The sequence below is a fragment of the Mustela erminea genome, chromosome 20 (genome assembly GCF_009829155.1).
Source record: "Mustela erminea isolate mMusErm1 chromosome 20, mMusErm1.Pri, whole genome shotgun sequence".
Lineage (NCBI taxonomy): Eukaryota > Metazoa > Chordata > Mammalia > Carnivora > Mustelidae > Mustela > Mustela erminea.
In genome coordinates, this window is record NC_045633.1 from 30579239 (window position 1) to 30594286 (window position 15048).

The 15048-nt window shown below is 40.6% G+C and overlaps 1 protein-coding gene across 5 annotated transcripts in view; it reads right to left on the reverse strand.

The window, feature by feature from the left end:
- The window catches only part of SMURF1 (SMAD specific E3 ubiquitin protein ligase 1), a 106644-nt gene that overhangs the window by 89739 nt on the left and 1857 nt on the right, over nt 1–15048 (reverse strand). The window contains exon 1 of one of the 5 annotated variants that reach the window (XM_032328468.1): nt 14901–15048. The exons of the other annotated variants lie outside the window; for them this stretch is intronic. Coding sequence (XP_032184359.1) covers nt 14901–14937 — 37 coding nt within the window. The 5' untranslated portion in view covers nt 14938–15048. The remainder of the gene's footprint in view (nt 1–14900) is intronic. 5 annotated transcript variants of the gene reach the window in all.

Below are 15048 nucleotides of genomic sequence, written 5' to 3' on the forward strand. Positions count from 1 at the left end.
GATCATTTGCATAAACACAGTCACACACAACACTACTTTGTGAAGGAGCCGAATTTAGCCCCTCGAGTCACTGTTCCCAAGTTCCCCTCCCACAGTAGCCACACACCCACAGGAGGCATCACAACCGACCTCCTCTAAGCACTTACCCTGCGTACCCTTTTTCTAGCACTTTCCACAGCTAGAAAGTGGCAAAACTAGAACCAGAACACGGGCCTCAAGCTGGCTCTTAGCCACTACACTACTCCATTTACTGGACCCTGTGCTGTCCTCTGGACACGAAAGGGCCCCTTCCTACACGGCAGGCCTCTAAAACCAGAATTCTCTGATCGAATCTCTCTACTGCTACCCAGACTCCTCAGTCTGTCACTGAAGCCTGGGTCCTCTGTCTGGCCACACTCTTGCCCCATTCCGTCTTTGTATGTGCTAGCCCCTGTGGCCCCTCTCCCCATGCAGATTTTTCCAGAGCTACTTCAAATTCGGCCTCCCCAGCGGCTAGACCTCTGTAGCCCACAAGGAGCTCTCTTTTCAACCTGGCACCTTTAAGGAAAAAAATTTTTTTTAAATGCTCAACTGTTTCTAGTGACTGTCTCACTCCCTACTGTACTGTTAAGTTCCCGGTAGAGACTATTTTTGTGACATTCCTCTCATCCTTAACACTCTTCAAGTATTGTGCTCAATCCTGAGTAAGGCAGTGAATTGGCTTTGGTGCTTATGCTCCTTTAGAATTAATCTGACTAGAAAATTAATATCAAATTCAAATGCAAAAATGATAAACTATAATGTTAAAGAATGAAGTGTCATTAAAATAATACAGAGCTTATTTCTCCCTTGTATTTTTCAACAGATATATATTCCTTCAAAAAAATAGATAGGCTACGTAACACACTGGGGAACAATGTATTTCTCTGCTATTTCCTTAAAATGATTCTTCTTTAATGAGATGCCCTCTGTCCCTAAACTATCAGATAATCCGAACTGGGTTTATTTGGTGTTACGTTTAGTAGCATTTCAGAGCTATTAAAAAGAAAAGGCAACCTCAATCTGGAGATGTTGATATGATGCACAAACAAATTAACAGAACAGGTTTATTCCCTGCTCTCATTACACATCCACCATAGGCTGGGTCATTGTCGGGGGGAGTGGAAGGGGGTTGGGGCAGGGGCCAGGGCAGAAGGGGGACTCTGCTCCACATCATCATTCAGGGACCCAGGCTGATAAAGGCTCCACCATATGCCACACAGTTCCCAGGGCCCCACGGAAGAGCTGGAGGCTCCTCCTGCTTCAGCCTCACCGTGGGCCAAATCACGTCTTACGGTTCACCAGCCAGAACTCGTCCTGTGGTCCCACTAACCACAAGGCTTCTGAAGAGCAGAGAGGTTTCTGCTACAGAGGCAGCTCTGGGTGTATGAAAATAGAGCAAGTCCTGTATTGTGTGGAAAAGCGAGATACAGGGCAGTGCACATCCTAGTCTAGCACCTGCGTCCAAGAGCGGGAGAAAAGGAAGAGAGCAGAGAACCTTTGGAAGAAACAAGACAAACTAGTAATGTCATGATAATAATAGTTACTCCCCTAGAAGCAAGCTGGTTGACAAGGGACAGGGTGTAGGAGACTTATTTTTGATGAATACCCTTTTATATCATATGCATACATCATCTATTTAAAAACTCTCACTGAAATTTTTAGGCTGTGATGTACACACTTCAAATTAATGAGCTGGGTTGTTTTTCTGAATAAAGTTCCATCTATTCTAATGTAAGAAGCCCCAAATCCTTGACTCATACTGCCTGAAATTAAACACCTGGAGTAACACTGACATCATCGTATCCTTTCGTAAAGCCTTGTGAGAGATCTTGACTGGCTTCTGTCGATTCTAAACATAAACAATGCTACTGAGCAGGTGATAATTGCTCACGTTAACAAACAGTTTCCTTCTGGAAATCATATTTCTGTTACTTCCACACAGGTACCATTTCCCAAAGTAAAACTCCTTTTCTGAAAGAAAAATGTTATTTTTTTCCTACTGCTAGGCTGAACCCTATGCAAAATACAGCAACCAAACCCAGGTTTCCAAAAAGAAAACAGCGCTGTTATCTCAGAACGCATGAAAATATGTTGATATGATGCACAAAGCCAGTCTTGATATGAACTATAATGTTGATATGATGCACAGAGCCAGTCTTTTCCAAAATCATAATCAACACCCTCAAATAATATTTAAATGCTTCCTGTGCCAGATGTGCCAGAGGACAGCCTCTGGGGCTTATGATAAGGTAAAGGGTACTTCTGCTCGCCTCCTGTAGTTGTCTCAAACAAAAGTGGAATCCGTTGACATTCAGGTGATGAAGCAAGCCATAAATAATGCAATAAGTAAACACGTAGGTCAAGTCTCCAAAAAGACTTCCATAATTCATTTCTATCTTAATATCAAAAACAGGTCTAAAAAAAGAGCCCAAACAGGCTTACACCACTCCCATCACAACACCTGAAGTTTCAGGCTCCAAGAGAAACAGAATGCTATCGAGGATCTGTGCTATCCTTACGGATTTTACTCTAAATTCCAGCTTAGCATATTACATGGTGACTTTTTACTGCACAAGTTGGTTCTTAAACCAGCCTGTGACTATCACTCAAGCTCTACAGTACACTTCCACATATAAATTTTAGTGGAAAATCAAATACCATGCACTGCTTTCAAGTATCAATATTATGTCTTCCCACTGAATGTGTTTGGGTGTATCAAAGGCATTTTCCTAAACATAAACAATAAGAATGTCAAAGGCATTTTCCTAAACAGGCTTTCCACCAAAAACCTGGGTGCTCTAAAAGGTTCTGGGTACCATCAATTCACCTACCTTTCATTTCAAATAGCTTGACCCAACCGATATTAACGATCTCCAAAAACATGACTCCATTTTATTTCTAAGTCGCTGAAGAAAAGCAAATTATCAAAGTTTCCAAGCCCACCATGGGTCTTGTATAATCCATTATTAAATCTACAGAACGAATTAGTAATTATTAAATTGCCAATACTGCAATACAGGAGACCAACACCAACATAAGGAGGAAAAAAAAAAGAAAAGAAACTTCAGGTCACACTGCATTATGTTTAAACTGAAGACAGATGGCATTAATTTGTGGGTATGCAAACAATTGCCAGGACTTCCAAGTCAAAGACAGCCATAATACCATGTATCATTGTTTCTAAGACATTTTTTCTGATTTTAACATCTCTGAAATCTTCAAATGAATCACAGTGTAGTGTAATTACTGGTGTTTCTTTTTTAGTGGTACATAAAACAATGGTGTGACTTTTCAAAGTCATCTTAGAGTCACTGAAATATGACAACATTAACATAAGCTAACACATATTGAACAATTACTACGGACCAGACATTGTATGTGGATTATTTCATTTAATACACACAAACTGAAGTGTCTCCAACTGTTTCCCAACCCATCCCCTTTTTTTTTTAGCTGAGTAAACTAAGAGATGAGGTCACTCGTCTAAAGGCAAAGGCTGGCTCCTGCCCAGCTCCTAAACCACCCCACCTGGCTGACTCCAGAAGAAAGACCTTGGAGGTATGAGAGAGCCAACCATTCTTCTTGGAAGATAGGTTCAAGCTCAGCCAAGCATCTTTAAGCCCCCTTTGCTGTTTTTTTTGTTTTGTTTTGTTTTGTTTTGTTTTGTTTTAGGAAAATAGCAAAGAAAACACAGAGCTCCAAATATCAAAAATGAGTATTAATCCAAAGCTTTCATTATAAAAGAAGGGTTGGTAATCACTTACCAAAAAAATTATACACTTGGATAAAAACCAATTTTTTCTTTCTATTCCTCTAAATTCAACTTACAAACAACTAATATGCACTTTCCCCTCTCAAAAATATCCTATCATCTCCAGAGAAATGACTTAAGAATTTCTAGAATCTGGGGTGTCTTGGTGGTTCAGTGGGTTAAGCTTCTGCCTCCAGCTCAGGTCATGACCTTAGGGTCCTGGGATTGAGCCCCGCATCTGGCTCTCTGCTCAGCAGGGAGCCTGCTTCCCCCTCTCTCTCTCTGCCTGCCTCTCTGCCTGCTTGTGATCTCTCTCAGTCAAATAAATAAATAAAATTTTTTTTTAAATTTCTAGAATCTGGGCGGCTGGGTGGCTCAGTGGTTTAAAGCCTCTGCCTTCGGCTCAGGTCATGATCTCAGGGTCCTGGGATGGAGCCCCGCAGCCGGCTCTCTGCTCGGCGGTGAGCCTGCTTCCTCCTCTCTCCCTCTCTTCCTCCTCTCTGTCTCTCTGCCTACTTGTGATCTCTGTCAAATAAATAAATAAAATCTTTAAAAAAAAAAAAAATTTCTAGAATCTGCACTGAAGTTTGTTTAAAACCTTAGTATTAAAATAATCCCCAATAAAATAACACTACACAACAATTCAGAAACATTCTATAATACAAATCAGCAATGGTATTTGTTGGGGTAAGTTCATATATAAAGCTACCATTCCTAACTCTCAGGAAAAATATCTGGCATTTTTACAAAAATGGCATCTTTTGCTTTGCACTACTACAAAGAAGGTATATTTCTTTTTCCTAGAGTTCATTAAATGGCAGCTTTATCATCCTCACACTCAGCATACACAAAACTAGCATTATAAATTTTTTTAAATGGGATTGTCTAGTTTTTTGTTGGTTGCCCTCCTAGCATCCATTTTTCTCTCCCACCAAAACATCCCAAATGTTGGGTGGGACTAACGCCATTACTAGATTCCAAGATGGCTCCTTCTCGTCCAACCAGCACATCCCATCATCCTTGCCATGGTGGTTGGTTCACAAATGAACACATGACCCACATCAGGTGAACCCAAAAAAGGGATTCAACTCCAGGACTTCCATTCTAGCAATGAGCTGTTGGGAAAGTGGACTTTAAACATTTCTGCTGGTTAAACCTAGAAGCAAATAGCCATGGCAGCTTCTAATAGCCATCTTTGGATCATAAGAAAAAAAGAGATAGCCAAGAATGGTTCTGAGGTCACAGCGCTGAGAACCAAAGTGAAACTGGATTCTTCTCATGCTATTAACTACTTTTGGACTTTTCAGTTAACTTACTGAAAAAAATGCTTCCTACGGAATCAATTTAAGCTAGGTTTTCTGCTACTTGCATCTGAAAGCATCCTGGTTTGTTTTTTTAATAAAAGTGTCATGAAGGGACGCCTGGGTGGCTCAGTTGGTTGGACGACTGCCTTCGGCTCAGGTCATGATCCCGGAGTCCCAGGATCGAATCCCACATCGGGCTCCCAGCTCCACAGGGAGTCTGCTTCTCCCTCTGACCTTCTCCTTGCTCATGCTCTCTCTCACTGTCTCTCTCTATCAAATAAATAAATAAAATCTTTAAAAAAAAAAAGTGTCATGAAGTATGGTATTATAAATACAAGACAGAAGCAAAAAATGTGAAATTGGCTGAAGAAAGGAGGCAGGGTAGAATTCAATGAACACCCTCCCTGGTTGATGACATCAGTTACTAAGATAGGGGAGACTCGGATCAGAGTATCTTGGGGAATGACTGGGGGTTGTGTTGTGGTCAGAAGGACAAAACTGGGAGTTACCCAGAGGCAACCACTGTTGTATTCCTGTACAAGGGAATGTAACGTGTTCTGAGCCATGGAGACTGAATTTCCCATTCTAAACTCATTTTTCAAATAGTAATCTTCAGTTTGGCTTCCTGACTTCCCTCCACGGTTGCGTACAATTGAACTTGTCATTGGCTGTCCCTAAATCATCAGACCAGGAGAAGCTCTACATACCCTGACCAAGACAACTGGTCATTCTCTCCAGTGCCCTTGGAGCTGCAGCTAGAGGCAGCGAACCCCGAAGCGGAGGGTAAAGGAGCTGCGCTAGCCAGGAGAAAAGGGTAATGCTGGCAAACCTCTTTCTAGCTCCCGCTTTCCAATAAGCCAGAATGAGAACTTTTATAATAAATCTTTCAGCATCTTTGAAAGAGAGAAATAATTGATAAATGACATTTAAATCAAATAGGGCACGAAGCTGCTGTCCAAGCAAGAGATGGTCCCAGCCTGAAGTAGGATGGAGACAACAGGCCTAAAGAGAAGACACCCTCCAGATGAACTGTGGTGGCAGAGTCAAGAAGGCTGAAGCAGAAGTGAGGTATGAAAAACGAGAACAGGTCTTGGTTTTTGGTTTGAGCAACGGAGTAGATCTAACGAGGCGAGGATGACCGGGAGAGGAAGGCTTCTGGGGAGGAGGGAACCAGGAAGATCGCTTGGGACATGTTAAGCTTAAGGTGTCTCTTAGGCACGTTCGGGAAGAGGAATGCCACCTGTTCAACCCTGCACAATCAAGAAGGGAAAAAAGGCTAAGAAAAGTTAAATCAATGTCCCATGAGGACAAGCAGGCCTTCTCCTTCACATGACTATTGATTATGGTAAAGTATGAATTCATTATAGCTGGACTAAGTGTGTTTCCAAGTATTTCTGTAACAGCACATGGGATGATTATCTATTCGGGACAAGAGAAACAATTTTTCTCTGTCCTATAAAGTGTGCGTTTAAAGAGTAAAACAAGTTGCATGCTTTTTTTAACCTAGAAATAAAACACGTACAAAACAAAACAAAACACCCAGCCCTCTTGGAGCTTGGTTTGATAGCTTGGCTCCCGTGAGGAAACAGGAGAACAAGGACACACAGAGAGAAGGCATCACTAGCCCTGTTCAGATGAGCAGACACTGAACAATCCTCAAATCCATCATCGGTAGGTAATACATGGAGAAATGCTATTCAGTAAACTTAGAATTTTTATCCCAAAGACCTAGGAGAACAAAAAGGCAATGAATTATTACAACTTTTTCTACTTTTATAGAGTCAGAGATTCCTTTTTTAGGCACAGCTAAAATTAGTAAAGAAGCCCTTTAAAAAAGTTTAAAGCAAACATACTGATTATGTGAATACTTAGGGAAAATACCAAGTTTTTGTTCCTGATTTATGCAAATTAGCATTTTCACTTCCACTTTAGGGTTGAGGTTCTTTTTTTTTTTTTTAAGATTTTATTCATTTATTTGATAGACAGAGATCACAAGTAGGCAGAGAGGCAGGCAGAGAGAGAGAGAGAGAGAGAGAGGAGGAAGCAGGCTCCCTGTCAAGCAGAGAGAGCCGATGCGGGGCTCGATCCCAGGACCCTGAGATCATGACCTGAGCCGAAGGCAAAGGCTTTAACCCACTGAGCCCCCCAGGCACCACATGAGGTTATTTTCTAAAATTTTCTAAAATTAGGTCAGAGATAACCCCAAATGACATTCCAAATAAAGGACTATTATTCAGAACCACGACCCCAGTCTTTCAAGGACTCACTATAGAAAGGGGCTTCAGGAGGACCCGATTTCTGAATCTGGAATCATTTGGGCTTACTTAGTATTATGCTGGAAAAATTTTGGGTAGGAGGTGTTATCAGAACAAACATATCCTCTGGGAAAATGAGTTTGTTGAGATCTACAAAGTATGCAGAATATTTTTTACTCTCCAAAACCCAGGAATCGTCCTGTGAAGAAATGCACATAAACATGGATATATGCCTTTAGATGCCATTTACGCCTTTTAAAATATATTTGGGGGCGGGGGGGGTGCCTGGGTGGCTCAGTTGTTAAGCATCTACCTTTGGCTCAGGTCATGATCTCAGGGTCCAGGGACTGAGCCCAGCACCGTGCTCCCTGCTCAGCGGGAAGCCTGCTTCCCCCTCTCCCAATCCCCCTGCTTGTGTTCCCTCTCTTGCTGTGTCTCTCTCTGTCGAATAAATAAAATCTTAAAAAAAAAAAATCATTTTGAATTTTCTGAACACCTACATACAAAAACAATTACTATTGGCAATTAACGTACTTGTTGCTCAAGAAATTCTTAAGAGCTGTAGATTCTTTTTTGATTTTAACATCTGTAATTGTTGAAAAGCAATCTATTCTCAAGCAGGAAGGGGGAAGAGATCAAACAATACAAAGAGGATAAACAGGGAAAAGATGTCCCTCTCGCCTGGATCTTCAGGCCCTGGTTCTCCTCCCCAGAGAAAATCACCATCAGTCTTCTCAGAGGTATCCTTGTTGTAATGTTCTATACAAATAGATCTAGATAAATTTCCCCTTTTATTTTTTATTACTCGCACCGTATGTACAATATTCACTGTTTTGAATCTTTTCCCCCACTCTCAACAATGTATCTTAGAAAATGTTCCACATCAGAATATAAAGCACTATCAGGGCACCTGGTGGCTCAGTCAGTTGAGCGTCTGCCTCTGGCTCAAGTCATGATCCCGAGATCCCAGATCGAGTCCTGCGTCAGACTCCCTGCTCAGTGGAGAGTCTGCTTCTCCCTCTGCCCTGTTCATGCTCTCTCTAGCTCTCAAATAATTTTTAAAAATTTTTAAAATAAATAAAGCACTGTCTTATTCTCTTAAACAGCTACACATCCCTGGGGATATAATGTAATTTCTTTAACTAGTGCCCTACTGATGCACACTTAGGTTGTTTCCAGTCTTTCATAAGCTCAAACAATGCTGCAATAAGTTTGCATGGTAAGACTTTTTTTTTTTTTTAAGTTTATTTACTTATTCATTTTTAAGTAATCTCTCCACCCAGTGTGGGTGGGGCTCGAACTCACAACCCCCAGATGAAAAGTCTCATGTTTTTCCGACTGAGCCACCCAGGACCTGGCTGCATATTAAGACTTTACACAAATGTGTGAATGGATCTGGGAAAAAAATTCCTAGAGGCAGAACTGTTCGATCAAGGGCATATACACTTATTATCTGATAGCACCAAACTGCCATCCTTACTCTATTACATCAGTTTACATTTCCCAGCCAACGGTGTAAAAGAGTTTCTCCTTTTCCTCACCTTTGTCATCCCTAACATATTGCCAAACTCTCTGGTCTTTGCTAATCTGCTAAATGAAAAACCAGCTGCACTCCTAGTTTTAACTGATATATTGTTCGGTATATAGGGCTGGGCATCTCTCTGCATGTTTGAAATTCATTTTTTTTCCCTTTCCTATGAATTGTCTGTATTCTTTGCAAACAGGTTATTGGCCTACTCCTAGTTGACTTTGAGAGCTCTTTATACAGTAAGGAAGCTAGACTTTCATTTTCACATAGATTGCAAATTGTTTTTCCTAGTTTGTCTTTGCATATTAGTTTTTATCCATTTTCTTTTTCCATGGAGAAATTTCCTATCCAACTAAAGTTTTTTTAATTATTTACAATTATGTATCAGCTGATTCTTTCAGATTTCTAAAGCTACAAAACCGTATCACTTGCAAATAATAGCAATTTTGCTTTCTGATGTCTTTTTCTAATTAATAACAATTTTGACAGTGTACATCCCTGTATTGTTCCTGACTTTAATGGGAATGCTTCCAAGGATTCACAATTAAAGATGATGCTGTCTTTGGCTTCTAACACTATTTCTCTAAGGAACTTTCTGAATGCACAAAGAATTTAACAGTTTGTTCTTGAGTGCATTTTTCATGTCCATCAATAGGTTTTATAGATTTTCTTCAGTGTCAAATATACCATTAGCTTTAGCATTTACATAATTACTTAGGAACTAGAAATAACAGGAACCTATTTCTCCGTATTTACACTCGGCTACTCTACAAATAATTCATAACTATTCATTAAAATATTTAATGCACATCTAGTCCCTGTGCGACACGAAAAGGCAGGTATCTCGCATCCCAGGCAAACCGAGTCTCCAAAAGATCATAATCCACCCACCTCCTTTCCCCACTGTGGCACTTTTGTGAGCTAGAAATCAAATTCAGACCTTCTGACACCCAACCCAGGGTTTAAGGCACAAGAAAGCACCACGGCCTTTAGAGAATTTAGCGACTGCCCTACAAACAAAGAAAAAAGCAGGCTACTGTCTACAACCGCAGCTTCACAAGGTTCTCTTCCAGACTCCTGAAAGCAACCTCCAAGTTGGACTCAGGAGCTTAAAACATCTGAAATGGCATCACCCAGCAGCCAGCGTCATAGGTTCATGCTCAGTGATACACAATGTTGCCGACATTCCTCAGCCAATTAGAATCCCTTTCAGCTGCGAGGGAGGTGCACACAGCTGGAATCAGGTGGGGGCAGCGCCAGATGCATTGATTGTATGTTATTTACGCCTTGCTTTAAAACAATAAAAGGGGTTTTTTTTTTCCCCCTTTAATCCAGAAGTATGGAAACCACATTCCACTTAGTTTAAATGTCCAAATGGATGAAATTACATCTGTAGACACAACAGTAATTCTAACATTTTGAAAAGAAGATATGCCTGCTCCACCTGGCTAGGTGCTTTTGTTTTGCTTCTCAACAGAGCTCTCCAGCTCATCTCTAAGTAGCATGCCTTAGGGACTGTGGTCAGCTGGAAGGAGCGTGCAGAGGACGACAAGCCAATTTCAATTAGAGGCTGGCTCTCACTAAAATTCACTTACAGAACAACAAGTGAACCAGTCGCTTAAGTTGTTCAGGGACAAAAATAAATAAATAAATAAATAAGTGGCCACATAGTTTTAATTCTCTGTTTAAAAATATTTCACCTCTAAAACGGTTTTGAAATCACAAAAATGTGATCCAAATAAGAATTCTAAAAGTTCGGGTTTCTCAACCAGAATATCAGAGCCTGCCAAGATACTAAATTATTTCATCTATTTTGGAAGGTTCCTGAACTTCCCTTTTGCTCTTGGCACTCAATAAAAATGCACGATTCAGCTATTTTAACTTTTAACCGGTGCCCACAAACATGTTACAAAACAGCCAGTCTAGTTAAGTGGATCATTGAGCCGATGTTGAAATATTATGGGTCAGTCTTCCTTTTTTTTTTCATGAGGAAAGATTTCTTGCCGAGTGACTCAGTCACAGAACCTCCTGACACCCAGCGTTCCACACTAGGACCTGACAATGTGTCCAAACAGAGAAAATGAAAATTTGTAGAAGAGAAGGAATAACTCGAAGTTCAGACACCACTTTCATGGTTGCAAAACCTGGAGTTTTGACCTCAAATAGTTAGACTTGTAGGCAAAAATTCTAGTTGGCTTTCACTACAACTGCTATAAAGATACAGATAAAAATAAAGTGTATAAAGTTATTTATTTCATTGCTCAGGTCAGTTAGGTGGGTCAAGAAGCTTTAAAAAGAAATGGATTTGAGGCGGAAAAAAACAACCTTAATGTGATCAAATCACAAATAAAATCAGTAATGCAACCTATATTTGGCAGAATGTGATTTCTTTTAGAGTAAATTGAGGTTTTGCCATAGTTACTTGATTTAGCCCATTCCACACCCTTGGCTAATTCAGCTCAGAGAAGTGCCTTGACTATACCTCCAGAAACTTGAGGCTGACCCTGAGGAAAATGTTCTAGAAACTCAGGAGCAGCTCATGGCTAAACACCAAATGACTTATTCCAGCCTATCGTGGTTATGGTTGTTAAAACCCAAAGTTCTTCCTGCCTTACATAAACCAGGTTCCCTGCTGGCATAACCTAACAAAGGCAACACTTAACAGCTTTCTTAACCTTTCAGAGAAGCCAAACTAGTCCAAATCAATTAGGCCACCTGTTACTGATAAATCAGAGTTATTGACAGCTATTAATACAACTTTTTCTCTCCAAGTAGCCTCATCTGGATGGCTGAACCCCAAGTCTCCCTTACTTTCCGTGTGCTACAACTTTAAAAATAGCCTCTGGGGCGCCTGGGTGGTTCAGTGGGTTAAAGCCTTTGCCTTCGGCTCAGGTCATGGTCTCAGGGTCCTGGGATCGAGTCCCGCATGGGGCTCTCTGCTCAGCAGGGAGCCTGCTTCCTCCTCTCTCTCTGCCTGCCTCTCTGCCTACTTGTGATCTCTCTCTGTCAAATAAATAAATAAAATCTTTAAAAAAATAAATAAATAAAAAATAAAAATAAAAATAGCCTCTGTTTCCACATGCTATCAAGGAAGGTCTCCTCCCTCCTCTACTTGGAATTAGAATTTTTCTTTTCACAATACACAGTCACGCTCCAAAAGCTATAAAAACACAAGGAGGTTTGAGAGTATCTCAAGGCATAAAAACGCAAAAAAAAATTTTATAGGCATTTGCCATTTCAACTAACTGGTTAACATTAGAATAAAATGAAATTTGCCTGAAGAGCACTGCGGAACCCTTAAAGCTCAAAATTCCACTCTTTTACCCAAAGTGGCCTAAATAACATATCTGGGATTCATTTGCGTACCACATAAGAAGAAAGATTTTGCAAATCCGGCTTGAATTTAAAATAATAATGTTCCCAAAGTGTTTGATTCGCTAGTGAACTCAAAATGTCTGTAAGATAATGTTAAGATAACTTGATTTTGCACATATTATGCCCCAAGCCTACTGAAACTATTTAAAAACTATTTCCCTGTTAAAATACCACAAAGACATTCATTACAGTTAACTTCTTTTAAATATAAAGAGTCAAATATTCATTTTACTGCATAGGCCAGGCTTCCAAAGCAGTTCCATATACCACCCAATAGTTTGCAAAAACAGAAAGGGTTCCACAGGAAGAAAAAAATATATCCTAATCAATACACAAAATGAATGCTTCACCTAAATCAAACACAGGTGCTGTGTTTTATTTTATTTTATTTTTATTTATTTATTTGACAGAGAAATGACAAGTAGGCAGAGAAGCAGGCAGAGGGACATAGGGAAGCAGGCTCCCCGCCCAGCAGAGAGCCCACTGTGGGCCTAGATCCCAGGACCCTGAGACCGTGACCTGAGGTGAAGGCAGAGGCTTAACCCACTGAGCCACCCAGGCACCCAAGTGCTGTGTTTTAACACAAATTTCTGAAAATCAGCATTGAGAGTAACAGAAAGCGTAAGTACCCAAGTAATTTGGAATAAGTAGGTAGCCAAAATGAGAAAGAGAATCAAAGAATGTTATAATAAAGTTGAAATTTTATATGAGGAAACGGAAACCCAGCAAGGTTACATAATTTGTTCCATATCATGCAGTTTATGGTAGGTCTGATCAAAATCACATTCCTTCATTTTATTTTATTTTATTTTATTTTATTTTTAAAGATTTTATTTATTCATTTGACACAGAGATCACAAGTAGGCAGAGAGGCAGGCAGAGAGAGAGAGAGGAGGAAGCAGGCTCCCCGCGGAGCAGAGACCCCGATGCGGGACTCAATCCCAGGACCCTGAGATCATGACCTGAGCCGAAGGCAGCGGCTTAACCCACTGAGCCACCCAGGCACCCACATTCCTTCATTTTAAATCCAATCTTCTACTCATCACCAAATACAACTGTAGACCCCAAAGTTCTAAAGACTCTTTTATACTCCAATGTCTTCACACGTTGCCTTGAATCATGCCCTGTGTGATATTACTGACCGGTGAGAATATCCCTCGGTTTAAAAACAAATTTTTTTTTTTCCAATATGACACATAGTAATAAACTCTGAAACCTGTAGCAAGAGTACTCAATTTTTGAAAGATGGCTACCCCAACATGCCAGAAGTGGAGAGATTTCAAACCCCTGACAACCTTAAAAATGAGGCGGGGAGGGGGGTGCACCTAGATGGCTCAGTCTAACCTTCGGCTGGGGTCATGATCCCAGAGTTCTGGGATCGAGCCCCACACCGGGCTCTCTGCTCAGCAGGGAGCCTGCTTCCCCCTCCCTCTCTCTGCCTCTCTGCTACTTGTGATCTCTCTCTCTCTGTGTCAAATAAATAAATAAAAATCTTAAAAAAAAAAAAAAAAATGAGGCCAGGGGCGCCTGGGTGGCTCAGTGGGTTGAAGCCTCTGCCTTCGGCTCAGGTCATACTCCCGGGGTCCTGGGATCGAGCCCCGCATCGAGCTCTCTGCTCAGCAGGGAGCCTGCTTCCCTTCCTCTCTCAGACTGCCTCTCTGCCTATTTGTGATCTCTGTCTGTCAAATAAATTTAAAAAAAAAAAAAATGAGGCCAAAACCTATTCTATCTACAATGAACAGGATTCCAGCATCTTAATTAACATAACAGCGTGTCAATTAACATTCAACAGACAACACACGGGTCATATGGGTCTGCAATCACCGCTAAACTCAATTCTGTTGCAGCGAGGACCACACTCACAGATCATCCCAGACCTTCAATAACACCAACAGGGGTGAAGGGAAAGGGGGCTTTGGAAATAACCCTCATCACCTGATCCTTCAATAGCAAATCCCATGCCAAACTCTTCAAAACGTTTCTGTATCTTCAGCATCTAAATTTCTGAACCCAAAAATTATTTGCGAGGACAAACCAAGCCTTCCCTTTCACCAGGGATAGGCCCACACGAGCCAACAAGGTTTGACGAACATATACACACCTGACACAAACATTGTAATTAGAACCTATTCCTTCTGAAACATTAGTCACATTTCTACCAGAACTCATGAAATCAGTTACTCCTGCTATTAACAAGAAAAATGAAACCAATCTGATGTCAATTACAGATTGCACTGTAAATGGGAATCAAATTAAAGTTGCCAGTAATTAAAGTTTTACAAGGATTACAAAGTCAAAAACAGGGCTTTCATGGAACCATAAAAATAACAATGTTATATACTGTATCTACATGGTGAGAAGCTGTTTCCTACTAGCCCTGGAATAAAGGATTATGTTCCTCCAGAAGCAAAGATCCCTGGGATACATGGCAGTTATTTCACAAAACCAGGCTCTGGATTTGGGTCCAAATCATTATCTGATCACATTATCTTACTGTAACCTAATCTGACATCTTTATACCAAACCAAACAAAACCAAACAAAACCAAAAAACCCCATATATATAACTATACATATATCTATCTATCTATCTATATATATAGCTATCTATCTATCTATCTATATAAAATCCCTTTGAAAAAAATAAATCATGCAACAACTACGTACTTTCAAAGGAAACTTTAGTTTGAAACCAATCACCCATTGCTGTTTTCCTGGATTTTTACCGACGAATTAGGGCCACGCATCTGCCTTCAAGTGTCCAAAATGCTCATTCGCTCTTGGAAAGGATCTGACCGGACTCTGACCAGACTGG